Source organism: Acromyrmex echinatior, chromosome 7 (assembly GCF_024713525.1).
Source record: "Acromyrmex echinatior isolate Ae372 chromosome 7, ASM2471352v2, whole genome shotgun sequence".
Classification (NCBI taxonomy): domain Eukaryota; kingdom Metazoa; phylum Arthropoda; class Insecta; order Hymenoptera; family Formicidae; genus Acromyrmex; species Acromyrmex echinatior.
The window spans coordinates 652,353-673,719 of NC_141858.1; the positions used below are offsets into that span (position 1 = coordinate 652,353).

At 33.5% G+C, this 21,367-nt stretch overlaps 1 protein-coding gene across 3 annotated transcripts in view; it reads right to left on the reverse strand.

Moving 5' to 3' along the window:
• Nucleotides 1–6,497: 6,497 nt before the first annotated feature.
• Nucleotides 6,498–21,367, reverse strand: part of ND-42 (NADH dehydrogenase (ubiquinone) subunit ND-42) — a 44,062-nt gene continuing 29,192 nt past the window's right edge. For 2 of the 3 annotated variants that reach the window (XM_087408044.1, XM_011052643.2), the window contains one exon: nucleotides 6,498–7,403. In XM_087408044.1, coding sequence (XP_087264170.1) covers nucleotides 7,236–7,403 — 168 coding nt within the window. In that variant the 3' untranslated portion in view covers nucleotides 6,498–7,235. The remainder of the gene's footprint in view (nucleotides 7,404–21,367) is intronic. The other variant, XM_087408045.1, reaches the window with a different exon arrangement.

Genomic DNA, 21,367 nt, shown 5'->3' on the forward strand with positions numbered 1-21,367 from the left:
ACACTCTCGTTGCAAACAGACGCCTCAGACAAAGCAATCGGCGCGGTATTGCAACAATACAGCAACGGATTTCTACAACCACTCAGCTTCTTTTCAAGGAAACTCACGCCTACACAAACAAAATATAGTGCATATGATAGAGAACTATTAGCTATCTATGCAGCTATCAAACATTTTCGATATATGTTAGAGGGACGAAATTTTCACGTTATCACGGATCATAAACCCCTTTTATGTATTCAAGAAGTCAGAACAAATGTCGCCAAGACAAACTCGTCATCTACTCTTCATTTCAGAGTTCACAACTGATGTACGTCACGTTTCAGACGCCGATAACATGGTAGCAGATACATTATCTCGCGCCGACACTATCGTGATGCCAACTAGTCTCGATATGCAGGAGATTGCAGAAGCTCAAGCCTCGGACGATGAGTTACAGCAACTGAAGCAATCCACATCAACGTCTTTGAAGCTCAAAAACTTTACCTTGTCGGAAACAGCATCCAATATTTACTGTGACACTTCAGAGCAAGAGATCAGATCTTACGTTCCCGGACCACTACGAAGGCGAGTTTTCGACATGGTGCATCAAATGTCGCATCCAAGCGGCAGAGCAACTCACCGGCAAATTGCACAAAAATTTGTGTGGCCTTCCATGTCTAAAGACATTAAAGAGTGGGCCCACACTTGTCTAGCATGCCAACAATCTAAAATTCATCGTCACACCCCACCTACCGAAATACCAGTACCAGATACTCGTTTCGAGCATGTACATATCGATATCGTCGGTCCTCTACCTCCATTCAAAAGTTTCAGGTATTTATTAACAATGATTGACCGATTTACTCGTTGACCGGAGGCTATTCCATTACAGAATTGTACAGCAAACACGGTGACAAAGATGTTTTTCACTCACTGAGTAGCCAGATTCGGAGCTCCACGCTTGATCACGACCGATCAAGGCTCGCAATTCGAAGCGCAGCTGTTCGATACATTAACCAAACTCATTGGCTCTAAACGTTGTCGGACAACTGCATACCACCCGGAGTCTAATGGCATCATCAAACGATGGCATCGCTCTCTAAAAACAGCATTAATGTGTCACGGTGAAACTCAATGGACTGATACACTGTCAGTAGTATTACTAGGACTGAGAACTTGTCTCAAAGAAGATCTAGACGCTTCGGTAGCGGTGTAAGCATAGGTATTAGTGTACGGCACTACGCTCAAGATACCAGGTGAATTTTTCTCCTCTGAAGAAATGCCGAGTGACCCATGAATTTTCGTCGAGGATTTCCGCGTAATTATGCAAAAGTTGCGGCCTAGACCAACTTCTCATCACATTAGACCTAAGCTATTTTTCCACAAAGATTTGTATAATTGCTCTCACGTTTTCTGCAAAGTTGAAGGCAACAGACCTCTGGATCAATCATATACCGGACCGCATAAAGTACTAGAGCGCATCTCGAACAAAATCTTCGCCATTGAAATCGACGGCAAATTCAGCAACGTCACGATCGACAGACTTAAGCCCGCGTATGTACTAATCCAAGACTCAGGAACTATTCCGTCCACTGCATCTTCGTCTTCAACTGACATTCCAGTGCAAAGTAAACCAAAAACATATTCTAGTCCAGCAACAAAGCGAAAGACTATTAGTTTTAAGAATTAATTCGCGCAATGTTACGTTAAGCAAACCAATATGTATAAGTTCTGTTTGTTACATTTATTTTTATTTTTTTTTTTGTTATTCTCGTTCTAGCGATATTCTAATCAGTATTTCTTTCTTTAACGTTTACACTGGGAGAGGAGTACTGTGGCGTTGCGAGCGTTAGTCGCGGCGCTGCGAGCGTTGGTCGCGGCGCTGCGAACGTTAGCTGCGGCGCTGCGAGCGCCAGTGGCGGCGCTGTATGCGTCCGTCGCTGATGTCGTAGTCGTTCTTTCCGTTTCTTCTTCCGTTCGCTCTGTCATGGCATGCCGCGTGCGGACTTCGTGTAAGTCTCTGCGATAGCCAGTAAGTTAGAACTCAGAAGTTGAAGTTCCGAATTACTTTGTGTATTCCGCGAGACCGATACCGATCACTGTTCATGTCTGTGATAATTATTAGCATTGTCAGATAATTACTTTAAGTGTATTTTCATAGTTCTGGTAATCCGCGACACCATGCCGGTATCCGAGCCGTCTTACACGCGCAATCACGTCTCTATTTTCTAATCTATATTTGTATTTAGTATTTAGTTAGTTTAATATTAAGTTTGTATTAAATCGCTTTATGGCATAAAAATCAAAAGCAGTGAGTAGCACTCATTCTCAACCTAACGATTTCCCGCCAATTGTCCTTCGCCTTTGGTTGGTAACCATCGGCGCCATATTGCACAGCAGTCGCTCCAATAGCCATAACTGTATGGTAGCAGTATAAAAAGTATACATGTAGTTTTCACCGAGAATTTAAACCGGAATATAAGAACCAACTACAGTCGAGCAAGTTCCTCTGTCATTCGACTATAACAGGAGAATACTTGACTAGTTGATTGGTTCTCAACAATCTGATCCTATTTAAACCCTCGGTGGAAACTAGGTCCATGATATTATAATACAGCATACATATCAACATTGTACCTGCATACTGTATATCACGGTACATAACCCGTATCAATACGGTGTACTATTATCGACAGAAGAGAGACTGTGGAGACCTAGTCGAAGACGATATATTGGGTCATCTAAAAAGTATCCACGGTTTTTAAATGACCCAATACATGATAACTGGTACTACGAAAGTACAGCGTATGATTTCCTAACCTGAAAATAGTCGTTATAACATTAAAATTAAATATTAGACAGTAACTAACTGAATGTTCAGTTGAACTGCACAAATTTCTATCAGGACCATATATTGAACAGATGTATCATAGCTATACATCCATGATTATATAGATGTTTGTGGATCATCAAAAAGGGCTACGATTTCCATACGATTTCAGAAATCAAGGATAATGGATGGCGGTATGCAACTGGATGGGTGACCGCTTCGAAGCATTATTAAATTAGTTCCCGAATTCAGAAAAAAACTTTTTTTTTAATCATAATTTTATGATGTGTATTCTGGAATAAGATATTAATAATAATACTCATTTTAGCAATAAAACTATAAAATTAAAACCATTGAAAGCATTACTAGCCAGTAATAAAATATTACCATTGGCTCATTCAGCTTGTTATAAAATACTATTGAAAACGCCATTCATTTTCAATGATTTTTTTCAATGATATTTTTAATAATAAAATCATTTAGTTTTTCGCGACGGGTGCATCAACCTAGATTGGATTAATGACGTTATGCTCTTATGGAATATGTAACGTCAACTAATAGTAGAACATTATTCAACTCAAATGGGAATAAATCTGCTCGAAAACGCCAGTCAAATAAACAAAATTAAGAAAAGCATTGGTAATAACTAGTAATTTTTACGGAAATTTCATAGGATTATGGTTCCATGGGACATAAAGATAAAACACACATAACGTTATGGACACAATCCCTAGTAACTTTTGCAAACATCGTGTGAATTACGGATTACGGGCTGTATGTGATAGCACTGTAATAGCTTCTGCATACTAGACGCGAAAACGCTTACCGCGCGGCAAAATGTGATGTGGTATCCAATAACCTTATAGCTCCTAATATCCATTGGTATGCAGGAGCCGTAACGATGAAATATTGGGTCATCTAAAAAGATGGTGTTGATGGTCAACACATCTAGTGACAAAAAACCGCGGATACTTTTTAGATGACCCAATATATTTTATAACCAGATTCTGTTTTTACTGATGGGACGGGTAGAGAAAACTGTTATGGAGCAGAATGCTCGATTCTAGTGAGAAATCCGATCTGTCATTCCAATCCGTGCTTAATGGTATAGCACCTTTATCATATTGTGGATAAAACTATCTTGAATTACTATTTCCAGGAACATCCTGCCAAGTAATTGTGATTAACTATCTCAGTCTCATTCACGATAGTTTCGCAAACTTCACAAGAATTTAATAAAACCTGCTGAAATCTTTATTTCTTCAATACATTTATATTGGGTCATCTAAAAAGTATCCGCGGTTTTTTGTCACTAGATGTGTGTTGATGATCATATATCTAGTGACAAAGTATCGCGAATATTTTTTAGATGATCCAATATATAGTGAAAATATTGTATAATTTATAGTATAATTATATTGTATAATTGATTAATTTACTATTTACATCTAATGAATCATCCATTTCGCTTCTTTTTAAAAAAACGGTTCTTTCTAAAATGGTTGCTGCTTTCACTGCTTGACACTTGATGCTGTAATCTAAATGTATCTTAAAGCTAGAACACAATAGGCACAGGCAATACTGTAAGAAATTTATTGGCAGAAATAGGGACAACAAAGAAATCAGCGTTAGGACTGTGTGGCTCAGTAGCAGAACGAAAGTCTACTAACTCGGAGAAGAGACCAGAAAGTGAACTGAGTTCGAAACGAGGAGCGCCCTGATATTTTTCTTTATTGTCATTAATTGTTTAGGAGCAGAGAACAGGAAACGAGCCATCCAATTAGAGCTCTGGGGTAAAAGTTCAATATTATACCTTGTTACGTCCCAAGGTCCAACCGTTGGTAATTGATACCTGGACAAACCGGGGACCAATGGCGGGTAACAAATCGAGAGTTGCGCGTCCTTTCGATTAAGAAGAAACCTATGGTAATACCTTCATGAATCTTGCTGGTGGTTCGGTCCGTGGTGCGGGACGCGCGGCTCAGTCTGGTTGGTCAGGCTCCTTGTAGGTGCTCGATGATTGGCCGGCGCTGATTCCGCTCGTTCACACACACGATCTCCAAGTTAAACGATAAACGTATACGCGCGGCGGCGTTTATTGTAAAAGGAGAGGTTTCGTCAAATATTAATATATATACGTACTTATAATTGCTCAAAAGTAATTAGTGTATTTTATAACTTCTGCAGTTGCTACACACATATCCAGACTTATGTTATAACTATTTATAATAATTAGACGCGGTTAACTAGGAAGATTAAATAAGATGTACCTATGATTAGATTGGATTGCTCACGCGAGTAGAATTTAGGAATTTAACTAGAAATCGCGATACTCTGGAAGAGACCGTTTCTCTTCGACCAGACCCGACCCCGGAAAGTTTTGAACTACTCCTCAAAAACTCGCTGCTCGCGAGAGCAAGTCCCGTTTTTAGAACCCGAACGCTTTCAGGAAAAAGGTGCCCCTCCATGCTGGTAGGGCGCGTGAGGTGGGGAGAAGATGTCAGGGGCGGTCCCTGCAGTTCTAGTGCCCCGTCGGTTATTGAAGTAAAGAAAAATTTGTAATTTGGCCAGGGACATTCCTGGACAAGTTTTATAAGTACCGCTGACGTGACAACCTCAAAGCTCTAATTGGATGGCTTGTTATTCCCTATGCCTATTGTGTTTCCAGCTTAAAGACTTAAACATAATAGGCAACAGGGAATAACCAGCCATCTAATCAGAGCTCTGGGATATAATATCGAATTTACCAGAGCTCTGATTGGACGGCTCGTTATTCCCTGTTGCTTGTGCCTATTGCCTGTGCCTATTGTGTTCGAGCCTTAAGAGGAAAGGGGATTCAACTTCATGGCAGAGATGTAACTTGGCGTTTATACGCCTTGTGCAGAATTGTCAGTTTTCTAACCCCATATTAGGTTAGAAAAAAATGAAATGACGCATAACACTGCCTAAAACAGTCATTTAGGCTCAATTTCAACTCATGGTTAACTTTTAACCAAGGGTTTCAATTTTCTCATCTTTTTCCAATTCTAGAATTGAAAAGAGATAATGAATAAATTGAATCTCGGTTAAGAGTTAACCGTCAGTTGAAACTGGGCCTTACACACGCTGAATATAAATAAAAAATATTTAAAAACTGGTTTTTAATTTTTGAAATAATGCTCACACTCTTTTAAAAAATCTGAATACGACATGTTTCATTCATCATGGAATGATTAATTTAATAATTTTTTCAAGATAGTACTCAAATATTTTCATAAAAAACATGCATTAAAACTTTTTGCACTTTTTTAAATTCAAATTTTTCATTAAAAAAAAATTTTTATAGATGTAATGTCATACTAGAAAGTGCGTCACATTTTTTCAGCTTTTTTAATTTATACGATAGGAAAATAAAAATAAAAAATTGAAATACATGTTTTTCACCATTGTTATTAGATGAATAAGTTTAGCAGGGTGAAATTTGATGTAAAATAATCTTTTATCGAGCTTAATAATATAACGTGCTCAAAACTGGTTTGGGAGCATTTTTCATATGCTTATTCGATTAGGCTCTTTATTTATATTTAAAAATTATATCAATTAATATTTAATTATTATAAAACATAATAAAATTACTTAATATTACTTAATATTACAAAATATAACATGAAAGAAATTAATTCAGTAAAAACAAAGAATGCAGATATTTCCCAAGGTTAGAAGTAAAATTTATTTTTACTTTAATTATTACACTGTTTGAAAAATTTGACCTTTTTTCCTACGACGCGACCATGATCCACATTTCTTAATAGATTCAAGGTCGTTGAATCCAAGTCAGTTAGCGAAAGATGTCCATCACATTAGGTTTTGAGATAAATCGAGTAATATGAGTCAAAAACAGTGTATTTCATTATATTTATCATTTTTTTGTAGCTCAACGAAATTTTATTTTTCAATAATAAGTGATTTTATTAAGACTGTAATGTAATTAAATAAATACTAAATAAAAATATTCAAGCCTATAACGATCGAAGCTAGATCTTTAATGCTTGAATAATTCACATTAAATTATTTAAGCATTAAAGATCTAGCTTCGACCATTATAAGGCTTGAATATTCTTACTTAGTATTTATTTTTCAATTTTATTAACGTCACTTAAAGAGCAAATCTTCACCTTTAAAAAAATTCTTATTTTTTACTATGCGATTTTTTTTCATCAAGTTATGAAATGTAAAATGATGGATCCAAATGCTGGATCCATCCGCTGTTTTTTATTCATATTTAATTTATCTAAAAAATTTGACGTGAAGGGCATCTTTCGCTGGCGGATTTAGATTTAGCGACCTTGAATCCATTAAGAAATGGCCCTACTCGTCGTAATTTTTTTGTTGGATTGTTATTTACAAGCTCTACTTCTTTCCTAGACATATCACTTTTTAGCTCTCACTGCATCGACGCGGCCTTGAGTTTCTTCATTTCTTTCATCACTATGTCTATTTCGCGTGCAGTTGGTCTTAGAGTTGTTAAAGAACAAATAGGATCCTTTTTCCATAAAATATTTTTATCTCCCAATTTGTAATTATATCCTTTAGCGTACTTATATCCAGGTACCTGTAACAAGATCACAATAATTACATATAAAAATCTTTTAAGGGGCACCTGATTGGACATGAGCCACTCATAGCACTTGAGACTAAGAAGTCCCTAGACACTCGGCCGCTGTGATTAATAGTGTCCAATCGAACCATGGTTGGGGTCCTCCCGTTTTAAGCTGTGGCCAAAGTCTCACTATAAATAAACTTTAAAGCATTTAATGGACCAATCAGAAGAGAGAATTTTACAAATTGATCAATCAAAAAACGCTTTAAAGCATTCGTAACATCGCGTTATCCGTACGCTTAGATGTCTAAAGTCTAAAGGTCTATTCTTTATATATATATTCTGCACTAGACTGCATTAGAACTCTCGCTTTCGCCAAATATCGAACATATAACTATCTCATTTTAAGTTCTAAAAGTGTACACTAATTCAACCACAGAAAACGCAAGTAGACGCAAAATTAGAAAGTGATGCAGTGGACTTTATATTAAAATAAAAAAAAATATTAAAAACTTACTTAATTTTTTTTATTTTAGCATAAAGTCCACTGCACCACTTCCTAATTTTGCGTCTACTTTAATTCTGTAAAAGAATTTTTCATATCGTTCAGTCAGTTTGGAGATTTTCATACAACTGTAATATCGATAATTAGATCACTCCAGCATCTCCTTAAGCCCAATTCCAAAAATTCGGCATTGGTTCTTCATGTAATCTACTAGTCTGTAACTTCCAATTTCGTAAATACAGATTGCAGAGCTTTCAGAGTATCAAGCAAATGTCACAGTTTAATGTCACAATTATATTCAGTTACGACAGTGACTGCAGTCGACGCTTTCAGCGCTTTTCAGTACTTCTATTCTTATTTTACGTTTTATCGTTCTAATGAACGATAAAGACAGAATGATGATTACAAGCGCTTAAAGCACATGAACGTACAAAATCGACCACAGCCAATAGCTTCTTTAATATCGATCATGTAACTGTCAGCACATTAAGGATTGCACTGAATTTCAACATCATCAAGAGACGTTGTAGTACTTCGCATAAAGTATTTTTTAAATTCAGATAAATTCTATTTATGATTTTCAATATACAACTAAATATATTAATGTAGATCTATTCTTTGTGCATGTTGACAAGTGGTATAATTGCAGGATAAGGTCTAGATACAAAGCAGCATAACCACCGGAATAATATTAGTCGAATTCAGAAGTCACATAATAATCGCATGTAGTATAATCATACAGTGAATTTCTTATCAATGTTACACTAGGTTGATGCAGTGAATTCAATGCAGAATTGATGCAAAACGCTTCATATTCCTTTTATAACTATAATTAACAAAAATATTACCCTCACTAATAACGTAATACAATATTATAATTAATGATGCCAATAATTATATTGTAATATTATACCACTGTATTATACATTACAGAAATTGAAAGTCAATTATTAAAAGTTACAGAAAAAAAATAAAAAGTAAATATCTGCTGAATAATGTTTGATCGTCCAAATTAATTGAAAAAAATTAATGAAAAAAAATTGAGTACAATATGCAATTATAAAATTCAGAGATATAAATCGAGTCTTAAAACTGTAAAACTTTGAGATGTAATATACGTCAGCGGATCGGTATCTGTCTCAAATCATACTTTTGTTTTTTAATGTGGACCATTTCAGAAATAAGGCTTTTTTTATAGTAAGGTTTGTTGTCTAAGATTTCGACGTTTTCCCATTTAAAATCATGAACGTATCATTAAAATCATTAAAACTAGTACGGTGGTCAGAAATTACAGATGGTCAGAAATTACAGAGATCCTCTTTTCTTGTTAATATCAGATCGATGTTCTTTTATTCTAGTTTGTAATCTCTTTTTTGTCTGACTAACATAGCTAGCTTCACAACCTAAACATTCAATTTTATAAACTACACTCTGATTTAAGAAATGATCTAATAGACAGATACCGATTCTGTGATTTCCTGACGTATATCTACCCTTCTTATAATCCTTTCCTACATTGAATTCCTCTTTCTAATTTCTTTTCTACGTCATTTTTCTTATCACTTCCTTTATTAGATGGCAGGATCATTTCAACTTCGAATGTTCTGGCATTACATCTCAGAATTCTACAGTTTTAAGACTCGATTTATATCTCTGAATTTTATAATTGCATATTGTACTCAATTTTTTTTCAATTATTTTTTTCAATTAATTTGAATGATCAAATATTATTCAACAGATATTTACTTTTTTTTGTGTAACTTTTAATTGACTTCCAATTTCTATTATGTATAATATAATGGTATAATATTACAATATAATTAATGGCATCATTAATTATAATATTGTTATTAGTGATAGTAATATTTTTGTTAATTACAGTTATAGAAAGAACATAGCGTTTTTTCAATTCTGCATTGAATTCACTGTATCAATTTAGTGTACTGTAATATTGATAAGAAATTCAATGTATGATTATACACATGCGATTATTATGTGACTTTTGAATTCGATTAACATCAAGTTCCGATGGTTATGGTGTTTTGTATCTAAGTCTTATCCCGCAATTATTCTACTTGCCAACATGCAAGTATAACGTACGCTCATCAAATTTTAATTGTTAAACATCTTGCGAAGTTACCGGTAACTTTTTTAATTTATTATTGAACATTGAAAATGAACCCGATAGGAGTCGAAACTGTCTGTATTTTAGATTGTTTATAAAAATATTTTTACTTACACAATAACCTGAATGGTTCATAGCCCTGTATTATATTATTTATTTTTATCTTTTATTAAAGAAATATTATAAAAACAAAGTGACATATTGGTATCGATGACTTTTTTCTATGTTGCGTACTTTTTTCTATATATACTATAGAATTTTAGCATAAATATTTTTATTTGTATTTTATGTATTTCACTGAATATTGCTCGAAGTTTACGGTTAGTAAACAATAATTAGTAAGTTGTTTCATATCTCCTGGCGTAACTTAAGTACAAATTATTAAATTTGCATTTAGGTGTCAACAATAAACGTTAATATCGTTGTGTGCACAGTGACAGAAATACATGCCTAGTCATCTGAAGTTGCACGTGAATCGAAGAAAGCATGAGAAGGCATGAGGAGAAACGAGAAAGCATGAAAAAGCATGGCTATTAATGCTGTTATAGATATTTCTATCATCGTGTATGCATGTCTTGTAATGAATTTTTGCGTAATCTTAACATATCTTTCAATATCCTTAGGAAATCAAAAGAAATATTCTTATAACCTATTTTATTTTCCCCTCTACAAATATTTTTGCATGTAGCAAAAGTACAAGAGATTCCATCTCTTATAGTCATTTTTGCTTTTAGACACTCACGATATTTGTTTGTCTCAATCGCCGTTGCTATGACATATGTTATGACAGTCCGCCATATTTTTGGTTGTGCAGTTAACGCATACGCAGAAAGAAATCGAACCCTTCATTTGCTGGTACCTGTCGTAACTGTATGTAGTTAAACTTGCAAATATTGTCATGACTTGACAGCTCTAGACGCCATTTTGAACTAATTGTAGGAAATGGTATAAAAGATCACAATTTCAAAAATGTTTGTTCTCGGCATAAATTGCAAACTGCAGATATGTAAGAATGCCTATACTTCAATTTCGGAAGAATCTTAATTTATAAAAGTAATGCTACCGTGATTAAAAAGTATTCAAACTTTTCTCAAATCAAACTTTTCTCAATTCAAATTCAAACTTTATTTTTTTTAAATTGCGGGACAACTGTATATCAAATCCGTTTGCTTTGCTAAGATAGTACACATGTCTTTCACATTTGGTAAAATATCATGGCGTTCCTTCAAGCCATTTGAAAATGACAATTGTTTATGTCATTGTTTAAAGATTTTTGTGCGCGACGATTTTTACCCAGGGTTGGAAAATAACGCATTATTTGTAACGTCGTTATATTTTTACAGTAACGGTAACGAATTTATCGTTATTTTAGTTCCCTATTATTTTCTTATTTTATAATTTATTCTTAATTTCTTAAAAAATACTTGTAAAAATATTTGTACTTAATATCTTATACTGCAGTATTCTAATAGGCACTGCTCCAATGTTGAAAATATATGAGAGTAAGTCAATAAGTTCTTAGAAAATCTGTCAGAGGGCACTCGCAGTGTCATGTCACATTACTTTTTGGCAAGTAGCATCTTTCAGCTGATTACTGTCAAATTTTGAGTGGAATTCATCGCGTGGTTTCATTTCTGTAGACGATTAAAGCGAACAACCTTTGTATTTTCTGCAAAATGGAAGAAAATGAGTTTCGTGCAGTGATCAAACATCTACATATGAAAGGTTTAACGCCGAAAGAAATCAAAGCCGAGTTGGATAATGTTCATAGCACATCTGCACCAGGGTTTGCGACTGTATACAATTGGGTGAATTAATTTAATTATGGCGATACTACGCAACCTTATTGGACCGTTTCAACAACATTTAAAAAAAAAATTTCCCCATTTGACGAAGAAGAAAGTGCTCTTCCATCAAGACAATGCACGTACCCGCACCGATGGCCAAATTCAATGAATTCCGCAACGAATTCCGCTACGAATTGCTTCTCTATCCAACATTCGCCAGATTTAGTTCCCTGCGACTATTTCCTGTTTTCAAACCTGAAGAAATGGTTCGAAGGAAAGAGATTTACCACCAGAGAGCAGCTCATCGCCGAAACAGAAACTTATTTTGAAGGGTTGGACAAATCATATTATTCGGACGGTTTGAAAAAGTTGGAGAATCGTTGGATCAAGTGTATCGAGCTAAAAGGAGACTATGTTGAGAAATAAAAATGAATCGATCAAAAAAAATATGTTTTATTATGTTTTTCTAAAAACTTATTGACTTGCCCTCGTATAATTCACATTACATATATACCTATATTGTAAATTTTTGGTACGGGCAATAAATATTGTAATACACAATAGTAACCTTGGTGGAAATAAATCACTGAAATCGCTGAAAGTCGCTGAAATCTCTATCAATTGACTCATTTCATTATGAATTACACTGAAATAGGTCTATTAATAAAGATTTTATCAATTTATTTCCAGGGAATATGTTTAAAAATAACATTTAATCTATTATCTGTTTAATCTAAATTCTTATAAAAATGAATACATTAAAATACGATATTAACTCAGTACCCACAAAAAAGTCTCTATCTATTCACATTCGAGTATTTGTAACTCAGCGTTTTCTTTTGCTTGTATCTCAGATTGTAGTGCATCAATTTTAACTAACTTTTTTTTAATCTATCGCGTTTGAAAACTGAAAAAAAAAGAACTTTTGAGAAAGTCTAAAATGTAGTAGCATAAAAGATATTTTGCAATAAGTGAAAAGGGATTGGAAAAAAACATCTAAACTATGAAAATCGGGAAGAGAGATTACACTAATTTTGTGGATACTGAGGGTTAAGAAAATAAAGAATTAATAAAAGTAAGTTTAATATAAAGAAAAACTTGCTCTATGTACAAACTAGTTAGTAGAGACTTTCTAGTTTGAATATTGATTTCACATTTAATATTAAATTAATTATCAACTAATGTAATTTTAAAATCTAATAATTTACTTTAATGTTACAAAAAAGATTACAAATCATTATTTTTCAAGTAACGATAACGATAACGCGTAACTTTTTAAAATTGATAACGAGTAATGATAACGAGTTACTTTTTTCAAAAAGTAACGATAACTTTCTTGAGGTAACGTGCACAATTCTGTTTTTATCGAAAACTACCAAGCAAAGAATTTGTTTGAAATTTTGCGTTACGAATGAAATTTCATTCATAACGTAAAATTTCAAACAAATTCTTTGCTCGATAAAAATCGCCGTGTACAAAAATTTTCATTGACATAAACAACTGTCATTCTCAAACAACTTGAAGGAACGCCATGATTTTTTTTTACCAAATGTGAAAGACATGTGTACTAGCAAAGCAAACGGATTTGATTTACAGTTTTCCAGCAATTTTTAAAAAAATAAAGTTCAGATACTTTTTGATCACAGTAGTATATGTGATCAAGAGACATGATAGTGTTTTGCTGCGCTAAGTGGACGCACAGCGCGAGACCGCCCTGTGTCTTTACGCGAGTCAGCAAGTTGTGGGCATCCAAGATTATCGGTTTTTCAATAAAGGTTAGACCGATCATCTTCTGATAAGTTCAATCGACAACTTGGATGAATTATACAACAAGTGTTTATTTTATCTCTATGTGTCCTACGAACCGAGATATCATTACGCGAAATCATGCGAAATCCGAAATGTCAAATTTTTATGTAAAATACGTTATCGCCTCAAAAAATCTTCTCCTTTTCATATTTTTGACGATAGATAGCATTCGTTTATTACGACTCTTATAGCGTTTTTTACTAGCAGAATTGATACACATTCAGTGCACATTAAAACTGTTGTACACTAAGCTAATCTGAATGTAAAAGCGAGATACATCAATTAATAAAATACTCAATGTGTATCTTATCAAATAAAATATATTGAGAATTTCGTGGTTTAATTCGTTTCTATATTATTATTAATATATATCTTTATAAAGATTATGCGTTTCGCGGGTTTCCTCCGTGTCCAGATCCATTCTTGAAATGCTGACGTTTCGTGAACCTTGCAGTCCACTTCATCAAGGCGAGGAGCAGAGGAGTGATCTGACACTGAGCTGTTCCTCCGGGTCGTCCGTTTTTATATTACGCTACTTGTTGGAATGGTAAGGAGAAAAGAAGAGAATTGTGGGAGGAAAGGTGGGAGAATCGGTCAATCTTCAATAACCGGGAGAATGGTTTTCCATATTTTATTTATGTTGTATCTCTATTTAGAGATTATCTCTATTTAAATTGTTAGGGTATTTTTGTATCTCTATGGCTTCTCTATACTTTTTTTGGAAAGTATGATGTAATGTTGGCTAATATGGTCGTTTTGTCAAACAATATTTGATGTCCTATTTCGATGTTGTGTTCTGATAATGCTGATTGCGTGACGTGTTTTAGCCTGACATCACGTTGGTGTTCCTTTATCCATAGATTGACCATTCTCCAGTTTCTCCAATGTATATTTGCCCGCAGGAACAAGGTATCTTGTATACTCCTGCGGAGCTAAGTGGAAGTCTTTGATCTTTAGGATTTCTTAAGATTTGCCCTATCTTCTTGATTTGAAGATAGTTCGGATATTATATTTATTTAATATCCTGCCAATCCGATTTGTTGTTCCTTTGACATATGAGAGAATGGATAGGATCCTTTCATCTGATTGTGTGTCAGAAATCATTGTTTGCATATTTATTGAGTGTTTTGATAAAATATGGAAAACCATTCTCCAGGTTATTGAAGACTAATTGATTCTCCCACCTTCCCCCTCTCCCTTTACAATTCTCTTCTTTTCTCCTTACTTCAATAAGCGTAATATAAAATAAGCGTAATATAAAAAGGAACGATCCGAAGAAACAGCTCAGTATCAGGCTGCTCCTCGCCCTGATAAAGTGTACTGCAAGGTCCATGAAATGTTGGCATTCCAAGAATAGAATCTGGACACAAAGAAAACCTGAGAAATGCATAATCTTTATATAGAAAGCACCCGTAGAAGTCTCAAGAATATTATATATCTTTAGTATATTTACGTACATCTTTAATCGATTTGTGTACAAAGTGTTTGGTTTTAAACAAAGGATTTTAAAGTGCACCGAGCAACAGCTCTGCCAATGAAAAACTTTCATTGGCTTTGAAGTAAAATGGCGGAATCAATCATTAATACTATTATATCCTCACTTTGAGTATCGTAGAGAAACTTTACGTAGTATAGAATGCCGCAGAACAGGGTTGGGCATGTATTAAACATAACGTATTATCAGAGATGGACATATTTTAAATACAATACAAAAGATATTTTATATTTCAAAAAGATTATTTAATTTTATATTTGAAATGCCAAAAAAAATCCTTGATAATAATCCTTAAAGTAATGTGAACAGATCTTCTAGCTCCGTTCGGAAACATTAGGGCTATGACAGAAAACGAGACGTAACAAGATGTAACTGTTATAGTCGTGATCGATAACTGATATGAAATTGTTCTCAATCAATCTCCCAAATCAGTTATTTGTTCCAGTCTTTGTTTAGTCTGACCTTGAACAGTTGCTTGAAAGTCATGTGAAGGTTACTTTCAATATTTCTTAAATGCAATTAAGTTAAGTGTTTTAATTATAGTGTTTTGGAAAGCTCTCGAGATGATCTATAAGAATGTACCATAAAAAGTAGGGGTAATTTCCATTTAAGAAATTGAAGATAATCTTCAAGTGATCTTCAAGCAACTATTCAAAGTCAAACTAATGACCATCTTATGTCTCCCTCAAAGCCATACAACTTTTTTCTGAAACATTTTTTTCTAAGATCAAAAATAAAGAAGTTATTTAGGATATTAAAATGGGACACCCTGTATATAAGTATGTAACATTAATAATGTTTATGATATACCTAAAGTTTTCTCTTTTTCTTATATACATCACAGAAATAAATTTATGTAAGATTACCATTTGATTGCCGCTATTACGCTTACAATAGATTAGGTTAAGTTAGCTCTATAAAGCTAGCAGGACCAAATCAGTAGAATCAAATCGGACCTATCGGAAGTTTTAGTACCCTTTTTATATTAAATTGTATCATCAATGATAATTTTGTACCGTGTGTCGTTTTGGAAAAACTCATGACGCTGCTAGATTAATATTGGACTAATTAAAAAAAAAAGAGAAAAAGAAAAATATCAGAAGTCAATAGGATTGAATTTGTACTATTTTGTACCATCAAAAGCAATTCTATATTACGTGTATTTCAGAAAACAGTGGCGCTGTTAGTTTAATATTTAATAAGCTGGCAGGACCACTAAAAAAAAACCAGAACAAAAATTAACACAGAATTTGTACTAATGAATTTGTACTAATTTGTACCATTGAAAGTAAATTAATATTTTTACATGTTTTCTCCTTAAAATGACTTTCTTAATTTGTTATGTATCTGATACAAGTTATATTATAAATATTACAAAACAAAATGACTACATAAAGCAGTCTTGTAAAGAAACCGTATGACAAAAAAAAACACATAATATAACTTGTATCGAATACATAAACAAATGTATAATTGTTTTTAATCTCCTAGCCATCATTAGATCACCTATGTGATACTCGACATAAAAAAAATTTTTATCATGCATTAAATTAAGCTTGATTTGCATCTTTGTTATATTGAAGTCACTAACATAGAGATTATAAGTATACACTGATAAAGTTATTTTAAGGTATTGGAATATACAATTTAATATTTAAATATCTAGTTTTTTTTGTTTTTAAATTTGTTCATTATTGGCTAGGTTTATGGAAATAATGCGATCTTTGTTTTCACGGTATTTTTGCTGTCATGTTTCCTATTTCCTCTCCTACTCACTCCTTGTTCGAAATCTCTGTAAAACTCGACAAAGAGTCGTTCGATGCTATTCAGAATAAAAGGCTCAAGCTATATATTATTAGGTGTTGGAATTAATTCGTAGCGTTTTTTAATGAAAGAATGTTATTTATTTCACATGAGCATTAAAAAATACATTAATGAAAGTACTTCCCATCACTTGTAAAACGCTACGAATTAATTCCAACACCTAATAAATCTGTGTGTCTAAGCTTACAAAACCCATATCCCAACAAATTATGGGTCCAGGTTTCTTGCTAGAAACTGAATTCTGTATAAATAGAGTACTCAAGTACAGTAACTTAAACAGTAAAGTCGAGCACCTAATCTCACTGTGTTGCAATGGCAGAAATCAACGCAGAAAAGCATAAAAAATCTCGTTATTCGACGGGACAAATTTTAGCAACTGAAAATTCCAGATGGAGATTCTATTAACTGAAATGGATTTACTAAGCTTTATTACACAAAAGTACATAGAGATGGTGGAAATATTCGTTACAGACGACGGAACAATGGACAATGAAGGAGTCAAAAAACATCAAAGTCAGAAAACCAAAGAAAGGATCGAAAATGTAAATCTAACATCATTCAACGTATTGCTGACAGTCACCTTGAATACGCTAAAGATAAGGAGACGACTTTTGACTTGTGGTCTACACTTTGTGAAACGTTCGAAAGGAAAGGTATTGCTAGCCAGCTACTGATACATAAGTCACTCTTATCCATGAAATTTGATGAGACAAAAGATTCTTTGACACATTTTCTCAAGTTTGATAAATGTATTCGAGATTTGCGTTCAATAGCAGCTAATCTAGAAAAAAACAGATATAATCTGTCATCTCCTTCTTATGATGCCATCGGAATATGACAACATAGTCACTACAATTGAAACTCTAGCTGTAAATAATCTAACACTAGGATTCGTGAAGAGTAGACTTATGGATGTAAAAATTAAACGACGAGGTATAAGAACGGATAGAGAGAAATCATCTCATTCATCAGTGTTTGCGTCACAATCACGACAAAAGTTCAAGAAAGGAAATGCACAGAAGAACAAATCTGTACAAAAGACAAACAATACACTATTTTTTCCATAAATGCAATTACTGCGATAAAATTGGATAAATATGCTGAATGTCGAAAGAGATTATCTGAACAAGCTGCAAAAAATTTTGCTCCACAAAATGCGCACCTCTAAATCAGAAAAGCAAGCTAACGAACAAACTTTCTATTTTTCAACAACAACTGGAAATAACACAGGCTATAATATTAAATAGTTCTTGGATTCTGGCGCTACTAACCATTTAATAAGTAAAAATATCTCCATAAATAATATTAAAGAATTAGAGACACCTATAAAAATAAGAATTGCAAAATCAGGAAGTTTTTTTACAGATTAATAAGATTGGTGAAATACAGTTGTTAAGTCCAGTTGAAGAAAAGAAAGTCTTAGTCACTATAAGAGAAGTACTTTTAGTACCAGATCTCCAATATAATCTTCTTTCGGTACGGAAGCTTGAGCTAAACGGCTTTCAAGTAACATTCGAAAATAAACGAGGACTAATTACAAAAGATAACTGTTGCAATAAGGCATAGAAACAATTCAGGTTTGTATAAACCGAATTTCAGAAAGGTAGTATGCGAAAATAAGTACGAAATAAGATGACTTAGAATTATAGCATAAAAGAATGGGCCACTTAAATTAAGAAGATGTAAAAAGGCTTCAAACTCAAAACTATTAGAATAAATTTAAAACTTTCGGATTCACCTCAAGATCTATGTGAAATATGCATCGAGAGAAAACAGACACATTTACTCCACAATAAACATCGAAAACGATCTACACGTTCGCTACAGCTGACAGTGATCTGATCGGTCCTACATCGCATCAAAACATGAGATATGTGCACTGTTAGAAATGTTCTTAAATTTTATTAACTTTTAAGTTACACAATTTGAATTTAATTTCGTAACATTACATTAAATTTAATGTATTTATAACTAAAAAGTATATATTTGTATACATAAAATTTAATGTATTTTTTATGAAAATTTATGAAATTTAATGTATTTTTCATAAAATTTTATTAAAAGTATTTAATGTACACGTCCATTTCATTTAAGTAACTACTGTAACTTAATTTTTAGTTAAATCAGTCATTACTTTTAATTTCGTTCATTTATATGTAAAGGAAACTCGTGTTTACTGTTTTCTAACAGTGTAATTACCTTCATAGACGATTATACACATTTTACATTTGTAATCGTCTGTGCCTACATTTTACCTAAAGCGAAAGTATTGCGTTACTTCAAAGTGTTCAAAGATATGGCGACAGCTCATTTTAACACAAGGATAAATCGTTTCAGATGCGATAATGGTAGTGAGTATATTTCTTTTGAGATCAAGCAGTTCTTTGAAAGTAAAGAAATACAGTTCGAGTTTACTATCCGAATTTAAAAGTAAAAAAATATAGTTCGAGTTTACTATCCGATACACTCCGCAACAAAATGAAGTAGCCAAACGGATGAATTGTACAATTCTAGAAAAGGCACGATGTCTACTATTAAACTCAAAACTGAATAAAAATCTCCAGTCGGAAGCAGTACAAACTGCTGCCTATATAACGAATCGAAATCCCACATCATTTTTGGATGAAAAGATTCCTGCTGCCTTATGATACGAAAAAACTCCGAATATCTCAAAACTCAGTGTTCGGCTGTACTGCATATCTAAAACTACCTAAGGAATTGGTTCCAGGAAAATTCGAGTCTAGAACATTTAAGTGCTATTTTATTGGATACTGTCCAAAGAATATAACTTCAACGGATACAAACTTTGGAGTCCAGAAGAGAGAAAAGTAATAACTGGAAGAGATGTTATATTTGACGAGATAAAATTTATTTTTGATAGCTCACCAAGCGAAAATTGGATTTATTAAGAAAATGAATTGACAGTACAATCTAAGAACACACCAGGGAATAAATTGAGTATCCTTCCTGAAGAAAATTCAAAAGAAAGCGAAGAAGAATTTAATATAGAAGATAATCAAAACACTGAGACACTAGCTAAGAAGAATTTACAAAATATAGAATCAGAAAAAGGATATGTAGAAACCTCACGTAAGAGCAGCAGAATAAAGAAGAAACCCCGTCATTTGGAAGATTACGCAGTGATCGCACTACAAGCTGAAACATATGTAGAGGATTTACCAGACAGTCTTGAAGAAATTGCCTCTCGTGATGATAAACAAGAGTGGATGCAAGCAGTAAAAGAAGAGATGCCTTAACAGATATAATAATACTTGGGAACTAACTACACTACCTCAAAGAAAAAGATTATTGGATAACAGATGGATATTTAAGATAAAAAAAGATAAAAACGGGAACATCGAAAGATATAAAGCAAGATTAATCGTTAAAGGCTGCGCACAGAAGGAAGGATACAATTTCGAAGAGACTTATCTATCTGTGGCTAGACTAACGACACTGAGGACCTTACTTACAGCAATAGTCGAGAAGGATTTTCAATGCAAGCCATATGGATGTAAGAAATGCCTTTCTTCATGGTGAAATAGAGCAGGAACTATATATGAAAGCACCTACAGAATTTGAAACGGAGAGTAATCTTGTTTGTGAATTAAATAAAGCTCTCTATGGCCTCAAGCAAGCGCCAAGAGCATAGAACAAGATGTTCAACAACTTTATCACATGTCTACGTTTCCGAAGATCAGAAATAGATAAATTCCTATATATGTGGGAACGTAAAGAAGCTGGCGTGTACATACTTTTATATGTAGACGATATTATTATTGCAGGGAATAACAAGAGTCTAATCAATCAAATAAAGAAGAAACTGAGAAATAAATTTCGAATGAAAGACTTAGGTAAATTACAGTCATTTCTTGGTATTGACATTGAAAAATCAGATACAAAACTGCGTCTGAACCAAAGTAACTATTCAAAGAAACTACTGGAACGATTTAAGATGGAAGATTGTAACCCGATAAGAATTCCTATGGATACGACGTCAATTCCAGACAGCGAAGAAAATCTATAAAGTAATTCGAAGCCCTACAGAGAATTAGTAAGCTGCTTAATGTATGTAATGTTGGCCATATGTCCGGATCTAAGTTTCGCAGTAAATTACTTTAGTCGCTATCAACACAGTCAAACAGAAGCACGATGGAAAGGTTTGAAAAGAGTATTGCGTTACATTAAAGGAACGTTGAATATATCTTTGAGTTCAAAAAGGGAAAATTGACAAATTGTCCTGTTTTGTTGATGTAGACTATGGGAGCGAATCAGATAGGAAATCAACTTCCGGATTTTTTGTAAAGGTATTTGTTGTGCAAAACAATTTTGTCGTCTACGAAGAGACAAACAATTGTGGCTGTCTTCCAAAAAAATCTTCTAAGCGATTTGGGAATTACCGGGATAACTTCACCTAAAATCTACGAAGAT